Source organism: Acomys minous, assembly GCF_964271855.1.
Source record: "Acomys minous genome assembly, chromosome: 3".
Taxonomy (NCBI): domain Eukaryota; kingdom Metazoa; phylum Chordata; class Mammalia; order Rodentia; family Muridae; genus Acomys; species Acomys minous.
In genome coordinates this window covers 125,797,518-125,811,183 of record NC_140485.1, presented here as the reverse complement: position 1 = coordinate 125,811,183, position 13,666 = coordinate 125,797,518, and the positions used below count along the sequence as shown (strand labels likewise).

Here is a 13,666-nt window from a genome sequence, read left to right as displayed (position 1 = left end):
TCAATATGCTTTACATCTTAGGCACTCTGGCAATGCAATTAAAAACTTTTCAAGACCACTTCAGCTCCTCTACCTTGTCTGCAGCCTCAGCCATACCTATCAGGCCTGTGGCATTTTCTGCTGTCAATTCATAACAGTTCCAAAACGTGTAGGCTGCTTCTGATGACAGACCTATGTACTTGAAGATGTGTCAAGTTGTTTCTCCCTTATAGAAGAAGATGAGCTGTTATAAGCCTGAGGAGGCCGGCTGCATTCAAGCGGAACCAGGGAGCCCACTACCCATTTTTGGGGATTTATCTGGAAACAGTGGTTAGGAACTATTGCTGAAGGTCTCTGCTCAGCCAGACAGCTTGCCTGGGTAGACATAGAAGGGCTCATGGCTTAGCTAAGGACAGCTAGAGTCATCAATACCATTGCACAAAGCGAATCCTTCCCACTCACCATGTGCGAGGCACTCTCTCAGCACAGTGTCCCATCAGTTAAGATGGTCAAGTTCAGTTTATTGAGTACCAAATGCAGTCACTGATGCCTCCCAGCACATATGGTGTAGGTCTATGCGCAGGAACTGAATACTACAAGAAGGCTTTATTTAAGCTCGACAAAACACTACAGTAGTGCTTTAAATATTATTTTGCTTCCTATGGAAAGGCAACCGTTACTAAATGCTGTTTTGATTCACTAACCAAGAAATTGAAATTCGTACCAAGAGAGTCAGCATCATTTGCCAAGAATGGACCAAGGTCCCAGGGAGTTGTAATTAGTCTGGGGAGGCTAGAGAAGAGGACTCGTGACTCGTGTCTTCTGTTTACAGTGTACATGACTTTAGAGGACAGCGTGTCCGATAACCAGGGTGATCTGGAATGTGTCTGCCCTGGATTCAGACAAGAGCCCACAGGCTAAAGAAAGGAAAGGGCTAACTTGTCAGCCAGCAGACATCTGTCTTAAGGGGCTCACGGGGGCAGGCCCAAGCAGGATGTGCACCAAAGTGGGGAAGGCAGAGAGGCTTAGAGGAAGCTGTAGGCTCCTGGGAAGGGGCAGCGTGGTGTATGCCTCAGTGGGAAGTTGGGTTTATTGTAAGCTAGGTGCCTGCCCTGTTGGAGGCTCCAAGCTCAGAAGGGCAGATGGGGCCCACTGTGTTGGGGGAGGGACCACACACGTGGACTGCTAGGACAGCTACTTAAAGAGTTCACATTCTTCCCCCATTGAACGGAGTATGATTGTAATGGTTCTGTTACACAAAGAAAGGACCCAAAGCTATGAATGGGGGAAGAAAAAGAAGGAAGGTTAAAAAAAAAAAAAAAGAGGGAGCCCTCGCCTGGTTAGAGGTCCTTTCCTTTCAAGCTTTCTTCCCTGTTCCCTAAAATGCCTTTCCCCTCCTTTCAGAGAAACCCATCAGAAAGCTCAGCAATGGTGCCTTCTTTCTTTACTGTCACTTTCTTTCAAAGCAGTAACCCAATAAAATGTTTACCGGCATTAAGAAGAGGGGGGGGGGAGTGGAAGACTCAAATAGAAAGAACAGTAAAGGCTCAATGATTAAATACTTTTACGTTTCACATTTATTTTTCTACATGTACAGTTTTCTTGGCAGATACAGAAAGTTCACTTTTTCATATCACAGATTCTAAGGTCTGGATAGCCATCTATTGACAGAGATTTTTTGTTGTTGTTATTTTGTTTTTTGTTTTTTTCTTTTCTTTTCTTTTCTTTTTAAATAGTAGCACATGTGTTGTTATTTTAAATGTGCCTGTCAAATGTGTTTCTTGTGGGGATTTGGTTCTGGACCCAATCTTGTGTGGAAAAAAACTCTTTGGGAGCTTCTGAGCAGCATCTCGGATTTTCTGTTCCTTTCAGATAATCATGCAAGAGAAAGCAATAACTGATGGCCTCTCTGTCAGGCTGTCTGCTGCTGCCAGGCACTGACCTCCTCAGACTCCCAGCTCCTCATGTGATAGGCCTCCTTTCCTATGCTTGAAGGGCCCAGGTCTAGCCTTTCCCACTGTGCCTCCATGTAGGCTGAACTGTCCTGTCACCATTCCCTGTCCGCCCTGCCCTCTGCTCCTCTGTTCTTCCTCCTCCTTTTTGTCCACCTAGTGTATGAACAGCCTCCTCAGAGGCTGTCAGAACGTAGGCCGGGTAGATGATTCTTGACAAGAGCAGCAGAAATTATACCTTTAGACATGTGCACGCCCGCACTCTTGGCCTTTTCCTGTTTATCCAGCGAGATCACTGTATGAGGCTACACGACTCACCCAAGTCTTGAGTATCCCTTCTGGGCAGCGTAGATTATAAGTCTCTTCTGGATCGTCTTAACTCACAGATCTGGCTTCCCCTTGTCATTGTAACCCAGATTGCTTTTGTTTTTCTCAATATTAACCTGTACCCTTTCACTTCCTAGAAAGGACCCAGGCTTTTTTTTTTTTTTTTTTTTCTGTCCCAGAAGGATGGTTTTATTGGGACAATAGGCCATGCTGCTAATTAGTGTTCTGGTTGCCCATGCCCTACACTAGGAGTCATAGGGGAAGAGATCAGCTATCAGTTATAGATGCATGACCCTGCAGAGGTCTAAAGGTCAGTCGGCAGGGACTTTTAGGGAGGGCGGGTGGATATGTTCTCGTCTCTCACAAAGGAACAGTCTCCACCCCTGACGTTGACATTTGAATATTTGCTCCTAACACCAAAGGCTTTTGTCCAGACTGGCTGGTGGGCTTACTCTCTCACCCCTTATCACACCAAGCTACCTAGTCTCCTTTCCCAGGTTCAGAGCCAATCTGCGACTCAACACTTGTGTTTCTGGATGCACCTGTCAGTTGGGTTCACTTGAGACATTTGCCCCCACCCCACCCCAGTGTTTTACTTAAGAATTCAGTGTGCAATGGGGAGGGGGAGGGGCAGGACGGAGGAGCAAGGGTCTGCAAAGATAGCTCCTTTCTTGTTTTCTCCCATCTCCCACCTACCAGAAGGCCATGAGACTGCTGTGATGGAGTCGCCCCAGCCCCTGAGTCCACTCAACTGGGGGTTGGGGATTGTTTCGGGAGAGGGAGGTTACAGTCCCGTGAAAGAGGTCTGTACACCCTGCCCATCAGAAGCAGCTGTGACGGTGTGGCTCCTTCCTTTGTGGCACTTTGGGACTCATATATTTCCCATTCCAGCAGAGATGGTTCTGCTGACGTTCTTTACCTATTGTTCCCTCTTCTTCCGTTCTCCCTTCCTGTGTCTAACGTCAGTGACTGGTGCGGGCTGATAGCATCTTCAGGCCGCCAAAGAAAAACTTTATTAGTTTGTAAAGGTAGCATATAAAGTAGCCACAGTGGCATTTTTAGGCATACTTTTGTTCTTACTAGTGCTCTTTCTCTGCCCCTCCCCCATTCCCTTCTCCCTCCTGCTGTCCTCCCCCCCCACCTGCTTTGCTTCTTATGTCACTTGTGTTCCATTATATTCTCTCCCCCCGCTTCTCCCATCTCCTCTTTCCCGTTCATGATATGCTGCTTTCTGGTTTCCTAACTTGCATACGCGTACACACATATACACACACGTGTGCAAATTCAAGTCCAGGATTAGCATATGAGAACTGAACAGACTGGGACAAAGAAACCCCATCTGTAAAAAGGCTACTCTTTTCCAGTGGTTGAGGCAATGAAAGGTGGTCATTTTTAAGCCGTTTGGGTCTCCTTTCTACTTCTGTGCACAAGTTTATTAGCTGTACGTTACTACGTTTCTGTAAATGAGACTTCATTGCCATTGGCTTATTTCTCTCACCGTAGCCCTGTCCCCTCCTCGTCTCACCCAGGAGGAAGCTGGGCAATTTACGGGCAGAGGCTTCTGTCTATGGGGCTTTTGGAATTTCATGCCCCCACATGCTTGCTTCCCTCTCTATCCTTCCACAGCCCTGAGAAGATATCCAAGGGGAAGGCTCAGTCTAGCTTCCGCCTGCCTTGAGCGAAACAAACTTCTCTGTACCCCAGGGCTAAGGAACTTCATCAACCAAACGGGGGATGGGGGGGGGCGTGGAGAAACATTGTTGATCAAGGTTGCTCATGTGATCCCAACCCTCCCCATGGAGAGCTGAGTAATTTCTAAAGTCACCTGGATAAGTCTTGTTCCTCATAGCACCACTTTCCTGAAGCCATATTGTGGCAGAAGTCACCAGCAACTTAGTATTTGACGCAACTTGGTGTCCTAAGCACCATTTAAACCCTCTTTAGAGGCAGGGCAGAAACCTAAATGGTCTATATATTTCTGGCCCATCAGCTACTTTCTCTTCGACCTTATTATGAGTAGACGTTAGTAGAGGGCCTTAACAAATGGAAGTAAGGGAAGCCTTGTATACTTAAGCAGGGTCATCAACTTGGGCCTCACTGTCCAGCAACACAGTTGGTTCCTTGTGGACTCATCTGTAGAGTTTCAGGAGGTGCCAGAATAACTTTTTTTTTTTTTTTTGGTTTTTTTGAGACAAGGTTTCTCTGTGTAACCTTGACTATCCTGGACTCACTTTGTAGACCAGGCTGGCCTCGAACTCACAGGGATCCGCCTGCCTCTGCCTCCCAAGGGCTGGGATTAAAGGCGTGTGCCACCACCATGCAGAGTAACTTTCTTGAAGTCAGGCCACATCTTGAGCTATATTGTATTCATATTATGTGTGAACAGAGAGCATTTGTACTTTTTAAAACGTATGGACTGGGTATACATTCAGTGTCTTGAAGTTTGGTTTAATCAACTAGATAGCTGTCTCCATCTTAACGTTGACTATGAGATTTAAAAACTTCACTTTGGCCTTTGGAGTACAGGGCTCACTATTAAGAAAGCTAGAGCTTCAATCGCCGGTTTAACAACTCATGACAGTTGAAAAGAATCCATGGGCAGCAAACCTGATTGTTCAGCCCCTGTGAGCAGACCTTCCCCAGGGGTGGTAGAGAGGCAGCGCAGTCAGGGTTCCTCCCAGCAATGTGTGTGAACTGGAGTAAAAGAGGTCCAGACAGATGCAGGTGAAGCTATCTGCTATCCTGCTGAGTGAACCCCCACAGTATGGAAGTGGAGGACCTCATTCCTTCATCTAGGAGAGACCGGGGATTGTCAGCATTCCAGGATGGGAAACACATTTGTTATGAGAGAATGTAACGCATTAAGGAAATAGCCCATCGGATGATCTTTGGCCTTGCTTGCCTTTGAGCCGCCGTGGGCGAGAGGTAGGTCTGCAACCATGGTTGTGTGACAGGCCTTATGGGGCCAACGCAGAAGTTCATCGCAGGCAAGTGTCTTCTAAGTGATGTGTCAGCTCAGATGGTAGGGGACTTGCAATAATGGCACTGAGCCTCATATATTTAACAGAAGACTTTAAGATGCCAGCAAATGAACCCCTGTGATTGGTAAAGAGCCTGCCTTCCAAGACAGGACCTATTAAATTATCACTTGTACACATACTTGAAATCAATTTTTGTAGATTGTTCACTACTTGAATTATCAAAAAAAAAAAAACCCAACCCACGTTATTCTAAAATTTTCCATTTTAATCTGATGAAGCAAAGGCACATGAAATGCAGCATGCGAATTAGAAAAGATTAGTTCATTGTAAGCATTTGAGTGGAAATGGGAGCACCCAGAAGGATTTTCTCTCATTTCTTACCACAGGGAATGCCCTTTAAACCTGTTTGAATTTAGGACCCTTTAGAAAAGTAAAGAAAATTATGGCCCCTCTCTCCCTCCATAAGAACTGCACTACACACGCTAATTTTACATAGAATTATAGAAACCTCCCAGGCCTGCTTCCTTGCCATGGGCTTCCTGTCTTAAAGCTGGTAAACTAGCAATGACTACCCCAGAAACGTCCTAGGAGCCTCACATGTGTGCTTTCCAAGGCATGTGCCACTAGGGACCTACCTGTTCTGACTCTGTCCTTACTCAGGCACTGTACCCCACACATGTAATGGGTATACAGAATAAAAGATAGGCAGAAACAGAAAGGATGTTTCAGGGCTTCCTCTTCTCCTGATGTGCCTTTAATTTGCCAATAGAGACTTGACATTCAGTCCTTCAAAGAACTGAGAAAAGTACTCTGAAGCCAGATATATATATAAAAAAATATTGTTTACCTTTCTTGTTTGGCAAATGTCTCCCTTATACTTTGTGAATACAAGAGGAAGCAAGAAAGCAAACAAACAAAAGACCCAACCTTGTTAAAGGGCCTTTTAAAATTGGCCTTCACACAAAACAGTCTCAAGACTTGAGAATGTGACTGAGAAACTGCATCAGCACCTTCTAAACGCCGAGTAGTAGTAGCACAGCTCAGAAATGAACCAAAAACAAGCAACCAGCTTAGGTCTCCATCTTCGTGGACCAAAATGGAAATCTCATTTCCTCAGATATGGGCCTCACTTTGTATTACTTGGGACAATGGAAACAGGAGACAGAAGTCCTGGTTTATTTTGAGAATGCTGCAAAACAGTTGTTCTCCATGAGATGATTGTGTTTCGGCAGACCTGGGGGAAGTCCTGGGTCTGCATCTGTGCTCTGACCTCCTGCTTCACTGTTGTATACCCCTAACCCCCAGGGAGTAAGTCTTCCTGGCTGTTAATATATATATATATTTACACACACACACACACACACACACACACACAGATACACACACACACACACACACACACACACACACACACACACACACACGTATGTTCTGATTCTAGTCTGATCCTCTCTCATCCGTAAAATAATCAGCAGGAGCAGAGACAAGCAGATAGCTCAAGCCTTCTTCGGCTCACTGGCAGATCTGTATCACTCATTCAGTATTTTTAGACTCAGGGGAACTGAAAATGAAGAAGTCCTGAGATGTTTTAGGGCGAGACTTACTATCTTTCTAGGGTGACAGGTGTTGGAAGAGTAGTACTAGGTGTAAGATTCAAATGGAATTTGTATGTCAGACTGACTCTCTTCAGGCCCGTAATCTTAAGCTCAGTTATCATTGTTGGTGGTTTGCTAGAGAGTAGACAGTCTATATTAAGCAATCAAGTTTTAAATGAAGAATAGAATTATCAGTATATATAGCTAATATTAACTAGACGAGGGCTGGCTGAGGGATGGCATATGTATCTACATGACTAGCTTTTTAATGATACCTAAGTTTTGTCTGTTGGAGAGAAATTTTGTGGAAGTTTGTGATTTTGTCATGAAAACAGTGTAAACGTTGGCATTTTCAGTTCCCATATATATGTACACACACACACACACACACACACACACACACACATACACACACGCACACACACACATAATGCAAGGATGCTTAGTGGAATGTTAATAGCATGAAACTGAGAATCTCTAAAGACTTTCCAAAGAAATTAAGAGTGCTCATGGGTGGTAGAGCTTACTAGCTCTAGGGTGAGCTTTGCCTTTTGTGTTAGACAGGGTGTGTTCAACACACCATACAAACCAACAAGATAACTTTTGGGAAAGACTGTTTCTGAAGTACATAAGCTAAGCATAAGGCATTTAAGAGACTTTTGGTGTATTGATAAACCATCACTCGTTCAAGGGTCACATCTGCAGAGAAACGAAGACTGTAGATGTTCTTTTGTACTTCTTGTCTTCTTTCTGCACATGCCTGCTCCATGCTGCTCTTTCCATGAGGAATTGGCGGCACACACACAGGTAGACACCGTGTGCCACTACTGCATTGTGCATATAGCTCAATGGTTAGGAACCATTAGCTGTGTCATGACACATGGCTCTTATTCCACAAACGATATATAGATATCTTATGATTTGTTTCAGGTTACAGTCAGAAATGGAAAGATTGTAAGTCGTTTTTGTTTCAGTTGATTGTCCCCAACTGCCTGTTTATGTATATTTTATGATTATATGAAGCAAGAAGCTGGAATTCGGGGTAAAGCTGGAGCATGAACTGGGGAACCCCGCCCCCGCTCCCCATGTTAATAAAATAGCTGAACTAGATCAGCGTGTTTCAGCAAAACACCTGAGGACTGATCAGTAGCATAGTCACTTGCAAGAAAAGCCCAGACTTCCCCTCAGCTCTTGACAGGGAAGCTTAAGAGTCTGCCTGTGTCTCCCCTATGGTAGCCACCAGCTGCCTGTGGCTACTTGAGTCTAACTTAAGATCATTGCAGTTTCCCCGGCAGCATGTGTGGCACTCTGGGGTAGCCATTGTTGGCATCACATTCCCATCAAGAAAGCTCTGTTGAGCATACCATTCATCTCCTAAAGCAAGAGTTGGGGAGGATAAAGTTGCCTAAATAAATTGGCACCGGCAAGTAAGTGATGGGACTACAGAACCCTCCCCACCAGCCCCTCCAAAGTGCTAAGTGCTCAGTGCTATTTCAGTTGTGAAGGGAGAGAGGAAAAGAGGCAGTCCACACTTGATAATCCATGTGTGGTTTAGTCATCTCAAAAACCCACCTGGAAAGTACATCAAGCAATTTCAACTGAATGACTGTGTTTTGTAGCCCGCCCAGTCCTAGGGCCAGATCTGTGTCACATGAGAGGTGAGGCCTGGTGACATAAGCTCTCCACACATAGTGGAATTTCTAAGAAGAGTCTGTGGTTAAGATTGTTGGAGAGGACCTAAGGGCGGGCCTGGGGCATGAGCTAGTAGTATACTGAGCAGGACCTGGGGGGTGAGAGCAGAGTTAGGGTGGGAACCCAGTTAAAGTTCCACTTTGAGCGGGGTGTGGTGACTCCCTCTTGTTATCACAGGCTAAGGCATGAAGATTGCAGCAGGTTCAAGGCAGGGCAGCACAGTGAGTTATAGACCATCCTGTGCTATGAAGTGAGACCCTACCTCAACCAATCAGGAGTAAATAAATAAATGAATAATGTCACACTTCCTGACGGAAGACTAAGAAGGCTGTGTATGTCTCTAGAATCAAAGCTATCATAAAACCTTGCTGTCAAGATAGTGGCTGAGGACACTAGTATGTCACTGCTTAAGACTATTCCCAGGTCTTTACGCCTAAGCACAAAAGCCAGTTTGATAGATTTCAAGCAGATAGAATAGGGCAACAAGTAGCATATCCCCCACACAGTGACCTCTGCCCAGACACAAAGCCATCTGGGGTGGGCAACGAGAAACACAATGTTCTTGCAGTAATGTGTGTACATACTGTGTTTTTCTATAGTTAAAGGTGGTTCAGCCAGTACTCACATGTCACCTAGGTTTCTGAGTTGACAGTACCTTACATGAGAAGTAAAAATTAATGTTTAACAAAACAGGCAGCCAAGCTTTAATAAAGACTTGCTCTAAAGGCTGACCTATGCAAAAAAAAAAAAAAAAAAAAAAGGCACTCACATGCATTTAGTGCATGTGAGCCTATAGTACAGATTGGGCATCTCTTATCTACAGTGCTTGGGAGAGAAGTGTTTCAGCTCTGTTAGGCTTTTCAAATATTTACATATAACATAATGAGATATCCTGTGGGTAGGGCTCAAGCCTAAGTGTGGAGTTTAGTCACGTTTCAGTTTCATACCCACCTTATGTCACAGCTTGGGGAAATTTTATGATGGTTTTCAAGGTGTTGGGTGTTTGGCTGTGACTTGTCATATACAGTCAGGTATGAAATTTCCTGTCAACACTCAGACATTTTCAGTGGTGGGAGCACTACAGTTTTTCAGATTTGGAATCTTCAATTTGTACTCTAAACCTTAAAAAAAAAAATTAACACAAGGAGAGTTAGCAATCTCTCCACCTGATCATGACTCAGGTGAGCCATGGTCTATAGCATTATTCATGATGCAATCTTAGACACATGGGGCCATTCGACTTATGTCCAGAAAAAAGAAAAGATCCAGGGCTTCTGTGACAGTGACGGGGATATAAAGGTGACAAGGACCTGGATTGGGTACAAGATGAGCTGGAGGGGGGTGGGGAAGGCCCATTTCTAGGATTTCTAGGCTAAGACACAAGTAACTGGAGTGTGGATGATTTTCTAGAGTGATAGGCCCCCAGAGTCATCAGTCTTTGTTTCCATAGGAATATCCTCTCTCTACGCCACGTCAGTGTGACTAGGTTCTCTTTCCTTGCATTTTGTGTGTGTGTGTGTGTGTGTGTGTGTGTGTGTGTGTGTGTGTGTGTGTGTCAGGCCTTGTGATCTCACAAACAAATTCACTGCGATGTATACAAATGATTTCTTCTCGTCCTCTGAGAGTTTAAACAGGTGTTGTAAGCACCTTCTCCTATGCCAACAGTGCGCAGAGAGGACAAGCTCTGTGGTTTGAATAAGGGGTGGCCACTGGGAACTAGTGACTTGCTACAACACAAAGAGAGGGGCTTGCTTTTTTCTTTTTTCCTTCCCCCCTTGGGTTGGTCAATGGAGTCTCAAAGTGAGCTGCAACCATAAGCCTTGTGGCTGTGAAGGTAGCAGTCCTTATGAGGAGGGAGAGTGTCTCATCAGCCGTCAGAACATGAGGCTTCTAGAGATGAAACAGAGGAAGAACGGCAGGGGAGGGGGAGAGCAAGTGGTGGAGGATGGACATCTGGGCCCATCTGAGCCTTTTAAAGGAACATACTGATTGTGGGTCAATGGCTTCAATGTGGCGGCAGTGGTGGTGGCGGCGGCGGCGGCGGCGGCGGCGGCGGCGGTGATACAGTTTTCCAATAGCTGATGTGAGACCACTTTTCTTCTCTCCACAGACGGCCGAGCTATTGTGATGAAAATCCCCTCCCTGCCCTGGATCTGCCCTGTGTCACTACCCTTTTCTGGAGTCCTAGCCATAGTGACTCTCTGCCTTCTTTCTGTCTGTGCTTAAATGGCACAGCATTTGGTCAGCACCCCTGAGAAAGAAAGTGTGAAAAGCAAAGGCCATGGCTCCATTCCGCTGCCAGACATGTGGCAAGTCTTTCCTCACGCTGGAGAAGTTCACCATCCACAACTATTCGCACTCCAGGGAGCGGCCGTTCAAGTGCTCCCAGGCTGAGTGTGGCAAAGCCTTCGTCTCTAAATATAAATTGATGAGGTGAGAGGCTTTAGGAAGATGTGTGCTTTTGCTCGGACCTTTAAGTGTCTCTTCAAGCTTTCAGAGCTCTCACTGAAGGGGACGAGAAGGTGAGGTGTTGGGTACATTGTAGCCTTTCTGGGACTCTTTAAAGCCATATCTCTGGTTACTGGAGTTCACTTGGGTATCCAGACTTGGTGCATGTATATTTTCTGAGACGTTTCAGGAGTCCATGATGTGCCAAACCAGTGGTCTTCAGATGAGCCCTTTAAAAGAGAGTTGGTGTATAATGTGAATTATTTCTCCAGTGTCGGTTAGGTACTGTCTACTATGAGGTAAGTGGTACCCACCACGGATTTTAGTAATATCACGGCAATGACAAACTATGCCATCAGACCACAGTCTGTTCAACACCGAGTGCTGTCAGTACACGTCTCTTGATAGGGTTTGTCTCTAATCTTCATGAAATGATCCTTCAAGCTTTAACTTGCTGACGACTCTCGTACGTAAATGCAGAGGTGAGAGACTTAGCCACCTGGCTTCCAGTCTGAGTGATAGGTAGCAGTACATTATAATTCCATCTTGGAGTACTTTGGAGGAAGGCACTTAAAAGAGGTAAAACGAAGATATAAATGATACTCCTGACCTTAAGGACATCACCATTACCGATAATGTAAGTTGATGTTTAAAAATAAGACCGGGAAAAAAAAATTAAAAAGCCCGAGAATGCGTTGGTATGTTAAAATTCAAATGTCTTCTGTTGTAGGCCATTCTCTAGTTGTCATAGTAACGGTATCAAGTGCCCACCATGTGCACTGATTGTGTCAGGGGCTCCCTGGTTAGTATCAAACTCATTTTGTGTGCATGCGTGCTCCCTTGCTTAAACAAAGGGCAGTTATGGCTTTAGTGGGGCCACCTTAAGCTACCTGGGGAGGAGAAAAGACAGTGGGATAAACAGATTATTGTAGTAAATAGAATTAGTTACGAATACAATGGTGAGATGAACTGGTGCTTTAAGCACTGTTGAAGATGTTGTGGTTCAGGAGAAATGATGTGTTCCATCAAGAAAGTAGGCCAAAGCAGGAAGCATTGTCCATTATCCAAGACTTACTGTTCCTGCCCCATTACTCTGACCTCCTTGGCTAAAGGCCATGCTCTTTTAAGAGTTTGGAGATCAGTGAAATGGTAGGATGCTTAGGTGTGTCTTAAAGGTGGTAAGGCAGCATCCCATCCAGTACCCAACCCAAATTCCATTTTATAAGTAGAGATTGAAGAGAAATAACTGACTGACTTAACCAGAAAGTGAATGTGGATCCAAGCACCACAAACAGCTACTGGAAAGAGACAGCCAAGGGCCAGAAAACTTGTGGGTTATGCACCGTGAGGTGACAGAAGTGGGGAGAAGGGGCCACATTGAAGTAATCAATTGAATAGAGGCCATTGCATGAGGAAGTAAGGTAAAGAATAAATGTGAGAGGGAAGGTTGGCTGCCAGGTGGGGGAGAGCATCAACTCTTTAGAGACAGGAGCAAATACACAATGTTCAAGTAAATCTACATCCCACTCGGGCAGCACAAGGAAGAGTGGGTAGGAGATGCCAAGTCAAGTTATTATCTACATTTGACCATGGGTGAGAGATGATTAAATCTTCCACAGAGGATGAAAGGTAGAAGGGCAACAATAAAACCCTGGACAGAGCTTTGGAGTCTTGCTCATTAGTACCAAGCTAAATAGGAACATGATTTAAAAATCAAGTTTGTAAGCCGGTCTTGCTTTTATATTCATCCCTGTTTGGTATAGGTAGCCATCTTATGGGATGCCATGGGCATCTGCCCTTGACTGCACTCCGAGTCCCGCCTTCAGAGTGGCTAAACATACTTAAGTACATCACTGTGTAGATCAGATATCTCTAAAGCCTATTGTATTGGTTCTCAGCCTTCAGCGGGGTCCCCGCCTCACAGTGCCCACCATGCTGTGCATAGCAAGCAGCAGTGAGATGAAGGGCAGGAATGGAAGTAACTTTTCTTAGCACTGTACACAGTAGGCTACTTTCTTTAAAGAGGTGAGAAGAGGGAAGTGTGGCCGCTTGCTTTATTTGAGAGAAAAGGTCAGTTTAATTCAGATCGGTGATGTGATTTTTGAACTGGCTTCCAGTCTTCCTTACTGGGGCCACCACTGTCATCTAAACTGTTGGCAGTGAATCTGGGATAGACATGACAGGGTAGGTGCTTGGGTGAAAGATATAATTATGGGTACATTGGGCAAACATACTGACTTAAAGAGATTTAAAAGAAAAATAAAGAGCATGGGATTTCCTCGTATTCAAAGACCCTGGTTCGAAGGGTACAAGTGAGTTGAAATTGTGGCTAGGACAGCCTAATAAAGAGGTGCTTAAGTGTCACTGTCTCTGGAAATATGAAGCACCTTGCATACTCTGTGCATGCCACAGGCCCTAACAAGTTGTGTTTTGGAGGAGGTGCTAGCACAGTACTTGCAGTGTTAATCACTTAATGAGCTTTTCCAAGTTGAAGGATTGCAACATGTGAAAAATGGAAAATTTGTTGGATAGTTTCTCTGAGATTAAATATAGTTTTGTTGTTGTTGTTTTAAATAAAAAGGCTCCGCCGGGCGTAGTGGCACACGCCCTTAATCCCAGCACTTGGGAGGCAGAAGCAAGTGGGTCCTTGTGAGTTTGAGGCCAACCTGGTCTACAAAGAGAGTACAGGACA

At 45.0% G+C, this 13,666-nt stretch overlaps 1 protein-coding gene across 18 annotated transcripts in view; it reads left to right on the top strand.

Annotated features, from left to right (window-relative positions):
• The window catches only part of PLAGL1 (PLAG1 like zinc finger 1), a 49,155-nt gene that overhangs the window by 32,006 nt on the left and 3,483 nt on the right, over nt 1-13,666 (top strand). For all 18 annotated transcript variants that reach the window (XM_084777066.1, XM_084777059.1, XM_084777062.1 and 15 more), the window contains one exon: nt 10,637-10,959. In XM_084777066.1, the coding sequence (XP_084633192.1) occupies nt 10,808-10,959 (152 nt within the window). In that variant the 5' untranslated portion in view covers nt 10,637-10,807. The remainder of the gene's footprint in view (nt 1-10,636; nt 10,960-13,666) is intronic.